The sequence below is a fragment of the Oreochromis aureus genome, linkage group 11 (genome assembly GCF_013358895.1).
Source record: "Oreochromis aureus strain Israel breed Guangdong linkage group 11, ZZ_aureus, whole genome shotgun sequence".
NCBI classification, from domain to species: Eukaryota; Metazoa; Chordata; class Actinopteri; order Cichliformes; family Cichlidae; genus Oreochromis; species Oreochromis aureus.
The window spans coordinates 18,206,056-18,220,849 of NC_052952.1; the positions used below are offsets into that span (position 1 = coordinate 18,206,056).

General features: G+C 38.0%; 1 protein-coding gene across 2 annotated transcripts in view; it reads left to right on the top strand.

Moving 5' to 3' along the window:
• Window positions 1–14,794, top strand: part of jazf1b (JAZF zinc finger 1b) — a 20,676-nt gene continuing 5,882 nt past the window's right edge. The window contains exons 1-3 of one of the 2 annotated variants that reach the window (XM_031746197.2): window positions 1–287; window positions 12,848–12,920; window positions 13,568–13,764. In XM_031746197.2, coding sequence (XP_031602057.1) covers window positions 173–287; window positions 12,848–12,920; window positions 13,568–13,764 — 385 coding nt within the window. In that variant the 5' untranslated portion in view covers window positions 1–172. Of the gene's footprint in view, window positions 288–3,175; window positions 3,229–12,847; window positions 12,921–13,567; window positions 13,765–14,794 lie in introns of those variants that run through there. The other variant, XM_039619340.1, reaches the window with a different exon arrangement.

The following is a 14,794-nucleotide window of genomic DNA, read 5'->3' on the forward strand; positions in this document are numbered from 1 at the left end:
TTTTTTAATGGAAGTCAAACAGCCTCACTTCCGGTGTCATTAACTGTCTCCAGCTGGTTTGACGCAGCTGAGAGAAGTCAGCCTGCTGCCAGTGCGAGCTCCAGCTGTTTCCACCGCTGTCCGCCCCGCTGTTTCACCGCCGCTTGCCCTCATTTCTAATGCAGCAGCGACCATGACAGGCATCGCCGCTGCTTCCTTCTTTTCCAACGCTTGCAGGTTCGGGGGCTGCGGACTTCACTTCGACTCGCTGGCCGAGCTCATCGTCCACATCGAGGATAACCACATCGGTAAGAACTGTTAAGTACCGAGCCCCAGCCTGCAATGGCCATGGCCCCGGTTTGCAGCTTAGCATACGTGGCTAATTAGCAACCTAGCAAGTTACTTCCTGCGTCCTGACAACCCTGTTGCTAGGTGTGGTGCAGTTGATGTTTCCCCTCTTCATTTCTCTTTCAAAGCTGTGTCACTGTGTTATTTTACTGCTGCAACATCGAAGAAACACACACTGGAAGTTACTATATGCGCCCGGGTCGCGCGTGCAACATTAGTTAATGCAGCGCCAGGCCCGCGCGCGTAGCTGGAAACGTCGTGAGTCAACTTAAAGTCAGCAGCTTGTTTCAGTCCGCCTGCCAACGTAGTTAACTGGGTTATATAAAATTATGCATTGCATATCATTTCGCCAGCTGACATTGAAAAAATAAATACTACGTCTGGGTATTGGCCCTTCAAAAGAGAACAATAGTATGAAAAACACACACACACACATGGAAATGTATTATCTAACCAATATTGTTCATCAATTCAGATATTATCCAACCTACCAGCGTTTTTATTATCTGTCTTAGTTCAAAGCACCTTGGAGTTATCTATTATTTAATGTGTGGGGTTTTTTGTTTGTTTGTGTGTTTGTTTGTTTGTTTTTATAAGTTGTATTCTTTCTTTTGTAGATATACAATGCCCCAAATCTAAAATTTGGGAAAATTGGCTGGAAACTGAGAACTGTATTGCTTGGTAAATTTCCATAATTTGGCTTCATAAGACAAGCGCAAGAAAAAGTTAGAAAACCAGTATTATCCTACAATGTCCAAATCTAAAACTATGCAATTCCACATGGGTGTTTGTCTACTGCAGGCTAGCAACACAGATGCTGCCTCCCACCCCAAAAGATTATCATTTAATGGCGCCTCCTCTAGTTCATGCTGGGAAAGACAACAATAACCACTGCCTGTGGGGGGAGATTGGGAAGCAATTATAGATGGGGCTGTGGAAATATTTATTTTATTAGCCTGTTCATAATTTTTTTTCTGATTGCTGTTTTATAGCCTCTCGGGGAGTTTATCTAAATGAGTTCGGCTGGCACACAGTTAATCTTAATATAAGTTGCTTTTATTAATGAATTGAAATTAACTGATTACATTTTTTTCTGCAGAGGGATACTTCATTAGTTATCTTAAGTTAGTGCAGAGTAATGCATTTGAATTTAAGTAGGTAAAGATTGTAAACCAATTTAAATTAACCTCTATATGCAAATGAAGTGAAAAAAATCCCCCTTTTAGAATAAAAGGGAAACAACTATAGACTGAATATGCAGCTATGGTCTAAAGTTTACATACACTCATCATGAACATGAGTTCTGAGTGATTTCTTTAATCTGTTCTTTTTCAGGGTGGAATACTTGTGCAGTGTGCAATGTCTAATAATTTTACAAAACAAGAATTGGGTGCACAAGTTTGAATTTAAGTTGGATTTTCTCAAATCCACACAGGTTCAAAAATATCCATACACTTGACTAATATTTGGTTAAATTTCACTTAGCAAGTTACACCTCAACCAGATGCTTTTAGTTGCCATCAACAAGCTTCTGGCATAATTCTGGTTGGATATTTGGCCACTCTTCCTGGCAGAATTTGTAGAGTTCAGTTACATTGATTGGGACCCAGCTAAGCACAGTCTCCAAATATTCAATTGGGTTGAGGTTGGGACTTTCCAGAAGCTTAATGTTAGCCTGCTTTTTCCATTTCAAAACTATGTTTTGATGTGCGTTTGGGATCACTGTCATGTTGGAAAACCCAGTTTTGTCCAAGTTTCGCCCGTCTAGCTGTTGATGTGAGGTGGAGGTGAAGGTGAAAAACTTGAAGGTACTCTTCCTGCTTCATTATTCCATTGACTTTTTGCAATGTACCTGTGCCACTGGCAGCAAAACAGCCCCAAAGCATGATGCTACCATCACCATGCTTGACAGTTTTCTTAGGTTTGAAAGCCTCACCCTTTACTCCTATAAATACATCATGAAAACATACCTCTTGACATGGTGGTTAAATAGCTCAACGTTTTTGTCATCCAATCATCAAACTTTTCTCTAGAATTTGGTTTGCCTATGTGGGCAGTTGTAATCTCAGTTGAACTTGAAAGTGTCTATTTTGGACTAGAGGCTTCTTTCTTGGTCGGCATCCTGTCAGTCCATGGCGATGCAAAAATTGCTTCACTGTCATCTGTTGGTGACAGTTTGGGTCTTCTTCCAGACCTTAGCAAAGTGATGTTACATCTGAATAACTTGTAGTTGCATGTGGTGGGAGGTGGGAAGTAACAAGTAAAGTAAAGTACTTTGTTAAAGTACTTTGTTAGTGTACTTAAGTACAATTTTCAGGTATCTCTGCTTTGCTTGAGTAGTGTTTTTCTGAAAACATTTTACTTTAACTCACCACAATTTGTAAACGAATATCTGCACTTTCTTCTTACATTTTCATAACAGGCTTGTTACTTTTGCTTTAACACATTTGGGGGAAGTTATTGTTTCGTCACTGCAAGCCTGCGTTTATTAATCATCAGAGGATGTGACTTAAAAAGAGATGACGTGTGCCATAGTCAAAGGTTAAACATGGGACAGTAGATTCTTTGTTTGTTTGTTTTTGTTTTTGCCACAACATCGAATTGCTGCAGGTGTCCATAAGTTGAGGTACTTCTGCATCTAGCTAGTGCTACAGAAGGGGAGCGAGCATAAAGGGAGTTACTTTTTTTTTAAGTGTCAGGTCATTTCAAATACAACATTTTTATCAGCTCTGCAAACATCAGCAAACACACAAACTGTTTTTGTGCAGTTTGTCTTACAGTGTGTTGCTAGCTAAAGGTCCAGCTTCTGTATTTCACAGGGACAGAAAAGAAAGAGAGCTGGAGATGGAGAAAGATAAGAAAGACAGGACATGAGAGGAAGAAGAGAGGTTAGATTTAAAGGTAAGGACTGCTCAGTGGGATTTGATAAACTGGAAAAGTCTTCATGTTTTTAAATCAGATATTGGGTCTGTACATCTGACATTGTTTTTTTTTCATATTGTGAAATTTGCAGCTAAACACACTGAGGTAGACCGTGTTATTTAAAGTTTGCATGAGAACACTCTGCAGGTTATTGCAGGATAAACAGGTTAGTTTGCTGTACTGTGATTGATTCAAAGTAAAGAACAGTGTGTGACTGGTGCACAGTGGCTGTGGTTTCATGGTCAGAGTTAGGCTACATCAAGTGTAGCAGAGATGAATTTGAAGTTAAGCTGATGATGCTTAGATTCATTCGCTGAATTCCACCCTTATATCAACTTTATACTGTCTAATATAAAGACAGCATAAACAGTGTAGTGTCAGCTGTGAAACATCATCTGACTTCTTGTTGAATTCAGTTGTGTAAATCCACAGAGGGCAGCAGGTCAGCTGATCACAGCACGTACACTAAGAAAATCTACTGGAGCTTTCAATAGAAATTATTGTGTCACCCTCTACAATGTAGGCAACAGAAATCAGAGATTTTTTTTTTTTTTACTTTCCTTCTTTTTCTTCAGGTTCAAGCTGAGCATAATTACAATAAAAAAAATTCAGTTATCTTTGCACAAAACCAGAAACATCCTCCAAAGAGTTACTTTTTGCTTTCTTATTTTGAGTCTCTACTTTTTGACTTTTACCTGAGTAAAGAAGTTGAATCAGTACTTCAACTTTTACTAGAGTATTTTTTGACAGTAGTGTTTGTACTTCTCCTGAAGTACAGAATGTCTGTAACTTTGCCAACTCTGCATGAAGTTGTTTGAACTTATGATGGGCAGTTGTTTAGAAATGGCTCCAAGAGACATTCCCGACTTGTGTAACCCTACAACGCTTCTTCTTAGATCACTGGACTCCTTGGACTTCCCCATTGCTCAGATTATTGCTTAATCAGTGAGTGGTGTCAAACTAATCATTTTTACATTGTTAAAGAGAAACTGGCAGTTGTCAATCACAATCACTAACGAGACGTTATTAAGCATCAGTCTTGATGAGCGTATCCAGACTTCTGACCTCAACTGTAAATTATGTAGCCTCTGGATCCAAAAAGTGAACCCAATGCAGTAGTTCATGGCCTCCATGTCTATGGCCTCCATGTGTATTCCCTAAGTAAACATTTTCCTAATTAGTTTTTGATCTCAGTCACTAGTTTCACATCTTATCTAATACAATATGACACTCATTTTGTAAACTATGGTCCCCATTAAAATCAAAAAGGAGGACAAAGCATGGAAAGCCCACCCTGTGAAGAGTGCCCTGTGGTTTTTCATTTCGATCTAATCCTTGCTTGTCACGTTTTTATATTAAAATGTTATGAATACTGCATTTTTTGATAAGTGCTAAGGCATTTATGTCTTTTTAACAAAAGCTAGTCAAGAAAGTGAATTCCAATCCTCACGATGTGAACGTGTGATCGTCAAACTGTGGGGAACTACATCTGTTCCCTAATGTAATATTTCAGACTCTTGCTATTGAAGCTGACAGGGCTCAGCTGTCTCTGTTGTTCTTGTTTGTTGCCTGACTGGCTTTAATATCCTCCGCTCTCTGACTGTGTGCTGTGCATGTGTTCAAGGTGTTAGCCTTAGAAAAAAAAAGTCTTCCAAATGACTTATTGGGGAATAATGAAGCAATTAGTTGGCTCAAAGTGGAAAACCTTTGCTGCCCCCCCTCCTTTGTCTGCTGGCCTGTGCTCACTCTGAGAAGTGAGAAATCTTGCGCGTTGTGCCAAGTGCCTGTGAAGCATAATTACAGAGCGAGTGCTTGATTTGGCATGTCTTCCTCCTCATCTGGTGGCCTGCTGCTTAAAGAACATTCTCCATTATAATTAGGCGCCTGGAAAACAAGAACACATTCTTGTCCCCTGCTAGCCAGCCTGCTGGTTGGGTGTGTGAACAAAAGATGGCGCTCCTTTGCTGTTGGTTGCTGTCTTTTTAGATGGGTATTATAGGCCAGAAGTTAGTCAGTTCATTTTAACAACTCTACATATTTCTCACATTCTAGCCTGATCGAAGAGCCTAGCTAGGGTCATTTATCAAGAGAATATTGAATATTGAAACTTATTGCTTTTTGTTAGCTGCAATGAAAATATAGATTATCAGCCCAGATGAAGTATAAACTCAAGGTAGTGGGGTTATTTTTTTAACCCCATTGTGGATTAAACTACATTTTGAGTTTTAAGTTAATAATGAGAGTCAGGCTGTCCTCTTGGGCCTTTGTGAGCAAAATCGGCACATGCTAATCAGGATGAGGAAAGTTTGAATTCTGACCGTAATGCATGCTGGCTTAAGCCTGAAAGAGTTCCTGTGAACTTGATATTCTTGTGTGGTATAAAAACTGCACCCACCTATTTGCTGAAATGTTTACTTTCTCACTGAGCAACCAGGCCACTGTAGACCAAAAGAAAACGGCGATCGTGTTATTTAAACCTTTTAGTGTGTGGGTATGTGCTGCTGGGTAGATGGCCTGTAGTGTCCATACACGATAACAATGAGTCTGCTTGTTGCCAGTCCTCACTGGAGGCTCGTTTGGTAGATTTTGCTCTGCACCCTCATAATCTGCGCGGAAGTAATAAATTTGGGAAACAGCAACTAGTTCCCTGATCTGTGCACCTGGTGAGCCTAATTACATTTCCCCAACCCCCGACACTGCTGCTCCTGTTCCTGTGCGGTGACTGCAACATACTTCATAAAAAGGTTTCACACAGGAGATAATGTACAGCCTATGTTGACATTACTCAACATGCATACTCAACGTGATATTTTTGCTGGAGTCTATTATTTTAGTAATTTTTTCTGTAACACCCAAGTTTGACCTAAAGTTGTTTCCTGGTTACTTGTCGCACATTGCTTCGCTATGCACAGGACCTCTTTAGCCTTCTAAAAACATACGTTTATAAATGAAACAGCTGCAAAGTTAAATTCAGAATCAAATTTAACAATAGTTATTCCTGGCACACTGTGCTGGAATGGTTTATTTATTATCAGAGTAACAGAAAATCAGTCTGAAGTCATTTTTTAAACAAAAACTAAAAATATTCGTAATTTTTAACGATTTGTTGCTTTGCCATGTTTTACCTAGCTGTAAGCTCAGTATTTTTGGGATTGGGAATGTTTGTCAGAAAACATTAAGAAACTCAAATTTTTATTATTTGATACACCAGGGAAATGATTAATTCATTAAGAATATATTCTCCAGATAGATCCAAATTCATAAATGGCCATAAGAAATAATTATTGTATGTTTTGGTATGTGTTTGTGAAAACACATCTTTGTGAAAGCACATGAGGTTCTGTCTGAATTAAACACATCGATAATGGATTATTTTAACCCTGCCATGTTTTTTCAGTAAGCCACAAAGGCAGCTTATACACATGGAGCTTGACTCTGTTTCATTTCCTCCTTCGAGGTCACATTGTAATGAATTACCTGTGCCACCACTCCTGGTAATGTTCCCTGCTGCTCAGAGCCACCATAAACATGTCACCATAATGCTCACCACTCTGCACAACCCTGCAGTGCATTTGGCCATGAGGGTGGAGAGCTAGACATTGGTGGAAATGAGAGAGAGCTGTGTGTCTGGTGTGTGTGTGAGAGTGTGTGAGGGAGCTTGTTGTGAAGGGTGTTAGGGGAGAATAGCAGGCGTCACTTCCCCTTGCCCCAGGAAGGTTTGTTGTGTGATCGTCCCTAGGTTTCCTTTCACAGCATGTCATAGTGGTCCTAAAATACACTGAAACCACTAATTCAGTCAGGATTCACTCCCATACACAAGTGTCACATAAATTCATTAAGTGATTTATACCAAAACTTAAATGATTGTGCATCATCATGTCAAGGCTAGACCTCTTAATTGAAATACTTTAAAGTCTTAAGAAACGCTTAAAAAAAACGCCAAGACAAACTCCTAGATGAAAGTTCAGTGCTCTTTTGGAAAAAGTTTAGGTCCAATAAATGTTTTTTTTAAAATAACATTACTACAAAAATTAACAGCGTTCTTCATTGTATCCAGATTTTTTTCTTGCATGTTGCTAAATGAAAACTTTTCTGTGTGAACTGTGTGTTGTTTGGGGGGAAAAAGGAAATTTGCTGAAAACCACAACTTGTGTGGGAATGTTTTGGATTGCAGAGCAGAAAGTGGTTTAAACTAATACATATTTTGAAATAATTTGATAAAATGTCAGTGGAAATCAGAAATCAAATTACATATTAAATGTTTTAAGTTTGATTTGTCTTCATTTCTACCTGACCTACCTATCTTTATTTCCCACTTGACCATGTAGGAGCTTGTGCTTCTTTTCCTCTAGAAGTAGCGATGGTGAATAAATACTCCTTTTTTGTTTCCCAGAAGGCTTCTAATAGCTGGCCACCAAAGTGGACCACCTGTGTAGTCTGATTAGAGGGGTTCCCATCTCTATTTGAGGCGCCTTCGTCCTGGTGCTTGACTGCTGGTGGCCCCAAAAGAATAGTGGAGGCTGTGGGGAGCTGGCCCCTGCTGGCCTCCTCTCTGGTCCTACCTGAGGTGTGTGTGATTTACAGCGTGCAGGGACAGACTGATCCACTGCTGCATGAGCAGACTGCCATTCCTTTGCTTGAAACTCATTAGGGATTTTAGTAGGGATTTCTTGTGCACTCTCTCACACACACATGCCATTACCCACAGCTCAGAAAAGTCCCTACAGTAGTATATGCACAGCCCTTTGCTTTTGGCATGGGAATAGTGTCATAATGAATGTGTCTTTCCTACTCTGTGTTTCCATGACTTTGGCTGGAGAGTAAAGAGAGGTGTGCTGTCCTTCTCACTGGGGATAAATCCACTGTTAATGAAACACTTGCTTACGACTGAGGCCTTGAAAGAAACCCTCTGCCTTAGGTGCTGAGATTTGACCTGCTCTATCTATCATAACACTCTGCCACAATTTACAAGATATTTGGCTGTACAAACTAAATGTACAAAGCTCTTTGCCTTCTGACGCCTATGCTGACCTAAAGTAAGACTGACTGACTGATGCCTTGTTGATTATATTTTAGACATCTTAATTGTGTGCTTTTCCACAGATGCTTAAATGTGGTTTGGGTTTCACTGATAAAAATCTAGAGTGTTGTGTGGGGTGTCCATTTCCTTTTTGAACAATTGTGTCTGCACAATTTAAATCTCTCTCATTTGGAATTTTTCTACATTCAGCTTAACCTATATTTCTCTTATAGATCAAAAGATAGGCTCTAGAGATAGAACTTCTCATCAGTGTGTTTGAACAAAAGTTAGAATATGACCAATCTGCAAACATGTGGTATCAGCATCCACTACTTTAAAGTGGTGATGTGTGGTATTCAACTCCAGCCTTGCAGCTATATAAATAGCAGGTATATTTACAAGAAAAAAATAAATAGTCACCTAAAAGGGAAAGAGAGCCCCTAAACCTAACAAGGTTTAGGGTCTTCTCTGACCTTCTACGTCTTTCTGACCAGGAGAATTTTAATCGAACTCAGGGAAAAAACTAAACAAAGAAAGATGCAAACGGGAGTAAAATCCCAAGGCAGTGGAAGCAATAAATGAGCATGACTCAAGATTTTTATTACAGCATGAAAAAGGTGTTGCTTACTCCTTTAACCAAGAACTTTAATTGCATCTTTACCATGTGTTTCGTATCAATGCCTTAGTATTTTTTTTATATTGTATCAAATAGAAATTGGCGATTATTAGTATGATTAGCATTAATTTTTGTTACTCAATACACATAGCTTGTTAAAGCAGCACTTTAGTATTTGTACCTTACAAAACCATAATTTAAAATTCAGTGTTGGAAATGGCCTTAGGTGTAAGTGTTTAAGTGTAAGTGTATAAATGTATAAATGTGTTTAAGTGTAAGTGTATAAATAAGCACATAGGCAAAATGAGTAATAGTTTTAACCACATGGGGGTAGCAGTCTTTCACAGAGGTGGACATGGAGGTTTAGCTGGTAAGTGGAAGAAACTGTTGTTTTATGGGGCATCTCTCTTTGCCCACATGGACAGCAGTGGGAAGAGTGTTTGAAGTCAGCCCTGCTTCACCTCAGGGTGTGGAGATTGGCTATTGTTGTACATTTAGCACCACTGAGCAAGATGAATGTCTGGAGCACAGCATGGGAAAACACAGTATGTGTCAAGTGTGGTCATGTGTAAGCAATGTGGTGTCTGCAGAGCAGCTTTTTAAAAAACTGCAATGGAAATTTAAAACAGAAGGCTCCTGAGCAGTCTTGTTCTATATTTTATATAAAACAGTGTTGTAGAAGAGAACAGAACAAAAATTTAACCATTACAGAAAAAATATTCAGTCGCCCCACAGATGTGCCATTAAGTGTAGCCACTTTCAAAACTGCTAACATTTATTTAGTCTTTCTCTTCAATTGATCTTTCTAAATTAACTTCAATAATGTTTTCCTCTAAACCATCAAAATGCCTTTTAGACCCCTCAAGACTACTCAAAAACGTATCCCATTAGTGCATGCTCCAATTTTAAATATGATGAATAAATAAAACTTTACGTGAAAGCCCTTATTTGATTCAGCTGTCTTAGCTATATAGACCAATTTCTAACCTTCCTTTTTATTTCTAAAATTCTTGAAAAAGTGGTTGTCACAAAGTCAAATGATCACTTGCAAAGAAATGTTTTGGTTTTTTCTTTTTGAAGATTTTAAGTCAGGATTTAGAGTGCATCATAGCACAGAAATGGAAATAGTGAATGTTACAAATGATCTTCTTACTGCCTCTGACTGGGCTCATCTCTGTGATTGTCTGGTTATATTTCAGTGCAGTGTGTGATCCTCTTAACCGCAAAATCTTACTACAGAGATTAGAGCACAAAATTGTCATTAAAAAAACTACAATGCATTGGTTTAAATTATACCTATCTGATAGATTTGAATTTTTGCAGGGTAATAGGGAGTCCTCACACACAAAGGTTAGTCATGGAGTTCCGCAGGGTTCTGTGCTGGGACCAATACTTTTTACATTGTCCATGCTTCCCTTAGACAAAGGTATTAGAAAACACTGCATATATTTTCATTGCTATGCAGATGACGCCTAGCTTTAATTATCTATGAAGCCAGATGATACAAATTAAGTAAAACTATAGCTTTAACCACACAAAGGCCTGGATTATCTCTAAGTTCCTACTTTTAAATTCAGAAACAACTTAATTTAGTGTACCTGATCCTAAAACTCTTTGGAACTTGGTGGGATTGCTTTGACCTCCACTACTGTGAGAAATAGTTAATGATTACATTAAACAAAAATGCATGACAGCCTCCATTCATTTTTGCAATATTGCTGATGCTTCATACATTTATTCATGAATTTGTTACTTCTAGGCTGCACTGTTGTAATTCATTATTAGGCCATGTCCCAGTTTTGATTTGATCAGCCTCACTAATTTTCAGATTAGGCTTAAAACTTTGCTTTTTGATAAAGGGTATAGTTGGGTGGTGGATCAGGTGACCCTAAGCCAGCCTTTGGTTATGATCCAATAGGTTCGGACTGCTTGGGGGCTTCCAGTGATACACGTATGAGTGTTTGTTTTTTTCTTCACTGTTTTTACTCCCTGTGTATTTATACATCACTGCATTTAATCATCAGTAACTATTAAACTCTGGTTCTTTCTCCCATACTCCCATACTTGTCTTGTCTCCTTTTGCTCTGGCTTCTCCTGTCTAAACCTGGTTCTGTCTGAGGTTTTTCCTTCCCACTGTTCCCAAGTGTTTGCTCCTAGGGGTTGTGCGATTGTTGGGGTTTCTTTCTAATATTGTAGGATCTTTACCTTACAATATAGAGCACCTTGATTGTTGTTGTGAATCGGTGCTGTACAGATAAAACTGAATTGACAGTCTGGACATTGTTTTTTTTCTAGCGTTAAGCAGATATAACATGAATTCTGTAGAGGTCTTTCAAAGGAAAAGAGAAGTTGGTTTCAAAACTGACATCAGCTTATGGATCTTCTCCAGCATCAGTTTTATTGATATACATTACATCATCTTTAAAACAATAATGATGTGCATTGCACAATACCTTGCTTTTGAGTAGTTCTACAAAATATTTTCAGAGCTGAGCCCACATCCTTTTCTTGACAACACATCCTATCATATTCTTCCACACAAATTAATACCTGGAACTCGGGATCAAAGCGCACTGCCAAGGTGCACACTGACTAACCTTTTTCAAGGCAGCAAAGACCATTAATTTATTCATATATGTGTTAGTATGACACAGAGTGGATTACAGATGACTTACTTAGCCGTTTATCATGTTAAAGTTATCTTGTGCCAAAGTTTTGAAAAGGATATTTTTCCAAATCTAAAGCCCTCCGTATTTACTTACTTGCTGCTTTATTTTTTCCTTTTCTTGTTTTTTTGTTTGTTTTTGTTTTTTTGCCAAAACTCTGCCTGATTATATTTCCACTGTGTCAACATGCGCAATAAAGCTGGCTTCTAATAACACCCCTTTTTAAAATCACTAAAGTCAGCATAAGTTACCACATAGCCGCACCTTTCCTCTGTGCCTGCCTGTCTGGGTAGAAAAAGTACTTTGCCACAAACATGGAACACAACAGTGCATCCAACACGGCCTGGCACATCACTGAAAATAATTGGGATAGTTTTCAGGTGGTAAGACGTTGTTGGGGTTTTTTTGTTTTGTTTTTTTGCAAAAAGTCTACTTCTGGGTGGATAATGCATACTTTTGTGTGCTTCATCCTCCCTGTGACACCAAGTGCATTGAACTGGCTATCCTTATTTAGGTCAAAAACACCATTCTGCCTTATGACACACATTGACACAAATTCATTTTTGTTTTAAAATGTGAAATGTTTATTACTTTAAAGCCGTACTGGGTTGGTCGTATGAATCACAAAAGCTCATATGAAGCGTGATGATGCTAGCCTCGCATGTCATTTGTGATTCATTCTTCTTGTATTCTGTCGAGAGATAATGTAATGCTCTGATGCTGTCTTCTCTTTGGAATACCTACCAACATATGCTTTTGTCACCATGATCATACAGCAGCTGTTCTGTAAAATGATGTAATGGATTACATTTAAAACAGCTTAAAGATGTCTTTAGTTTTTGACTGTATAGCTTAAAACTTTTTCTATTGTATTTAGTTTATGTATTGGGTATAGGTATGAATATTTGAATGTAGTTTGTTTGCTGTAGTACTTCTGATGTTATTATATGGCAATTTGCTTTATGTAATTCCATATAATAGTTATTATATAACCAGATATATTATCTATTAGCTATAAATATTTTATTTTCATTTCATTCTTTTTTTTTCTTTTTTTTTTTTTAATATGAAACTGTTTTGGAGTGTAGGGACCCTGAAAAGTAAATAAGGACCAAAATGTTTAAGTAATTCAGTTCAGTTCAACAGTTGTCTTAGGGCAATAAATGGATAACAAAAAATAAAAATAACATTGGCATGAAAATATGACAAACTTTAATGTAAAATTAAAGAATTGTGCCATTAACTGGTATATTTTGTGGCTAAATTTCTGCCTTTATGTCTATCTTGTCTTCCCAGATACAGACCCATGTCTCCTGGAGAAGCAGGAGCAGCAGCAGCCCACATATGTTGCTCTTAGTTATATCAACAGGTAAAGAAACAAGTTTCCTTTTGAAATAACCCCACTGAAGGTTAACTTAGTAATGCAGTAACTCAGTTTTCAGTAAAGTGACTTTAATTTACTAAAATCTGACAAAATCATAAGATGAATAGTATTAGTGGTTTGCCTGAAAAGATTTAACTAGAAAGGTTTGTGCTGTACTCCTTTGAGGTTCTACCAACAATCTAAAAAAACGTCATCTGGTGGATTGCTTAAATGAATTGCTACAGTATTTGGCAGTTGGGTGTTTTATTGCACTGTGTTCATCCTGGTTGTCTTTGATATGCTGCTTGTGCAGTCGTTTTAAGAGCCTTATGCAACAAACCATTGTACAAGAAGGTCTGCCTCTGTCTCCCTGCTCACACAAACACATCTTGATGTGGCTATCACCTAATTTGTTAATTCCACATTTGCTTTAACAGTGTCTATATTAACATTTTGGTTTTATGGTGCACATTTGCTGACGACTTTACTGTCAAATCATAAAGCCCAAAGGGAAATGCAGCCACTGATTTTTTTTTTCTTAAGCAGTAGCAAACCTACAGTACACTACAGTGTAGTCTGAATGAGATGATGCTCTTTTTTTTCCATCCAAAAAGTTTGTGAACCCTTACAAGTTTTATACCTCACAACGCCAGGTTCATGACAGATGCTGCAAGGCGAGAACACGAGGCCCTGAAGAAGAAGGTGCAGCCCAAGTTGTCTCTGTCTCTTACAGGCAATCTGTCACGCAGCAATGTTTCCACACCACCCCGCCACACCAGTGGAAACCTCACCCCTCCAGTCACCCCACCCATCACCCCTTCTTCTTCCTTCCGCAGCAGCACACCTACAGGTAACCATCATCAACACACTAGTTCATCTAATTAGGTTTCCAGTATCTAGCCATAGTAGTTGTGCAGCACATGTTGAATTGTTTTTGTTTTATAATTGTATTTCATAACTTTAACTCTTGTGGTCTGAGATTCAGCAGTTTCCAGTCCTGCCACCTTTGAATTTTCTGTGATCATATTTACTAAAGTAAAACTCCAAATTAAGGCTGTTTGAAAATTTTTCTTCTCTAATTGTTTCTGTTTGATGGGGCTCTGGATTCCTTTTGTGTTATTAATAGAAGAGATGATACAGATGAAATCCCCATCAATGTATTTTTTTTTCATTAAAATACAGAAAAATGGGTGAAAATGTAAAACAAGCATGTAAGAATTAATAGTTATGTAGTGTTAGCTAAGCAAGCAGCAGAGTGATGTAGTAGTAAGCTTATTTGTTTTTGTTTTTTCATGTGAGGGCAAATATCCACTCCAGACGAAATTCTGAATATCTTCCAGCTTATTTGATTATATTTTTAATTTCTTCACTTTCCAAAGGATAGGATGTGTATTTCCAGATGATTAACATTAATGTATTTTTCTAACTGAAGCTACAGTTAAATGATTGGTTACTACAGTTTGTCATTCCTGGTGTTGATCCTTGTGCTGAGTCTTTATTATAAGGAAACCTAATAGTTTACTGTTAACACCTAATATTCATTATATGTATCTCTTTGTTTAATATCCATGTTAAAGCCAAAGTTTCTGTTTTTAGTATCATCTGAATGAATTATTCTGTAAGTAAATCAGCTAAAAAAAAAACACAGGTTGAATAACCAAAATATTTTTTTGTGATTGACAGTTTTTGTTTTTGTTGAATTAAATTATCCACATGCAACACTACCAAGAACAAACCCCACACAGTCTGTGGGCTTTGTCTTTTTGCTACATCCTGCTGCAAGAATTATTCTACTAAAAGAAGTGCTTTCAGGATCGGGAAGTCCCACGATCAGAGAGTTTTGCTGACTTTGATCAATTCCCTGGGAGAAATGTTCCCTG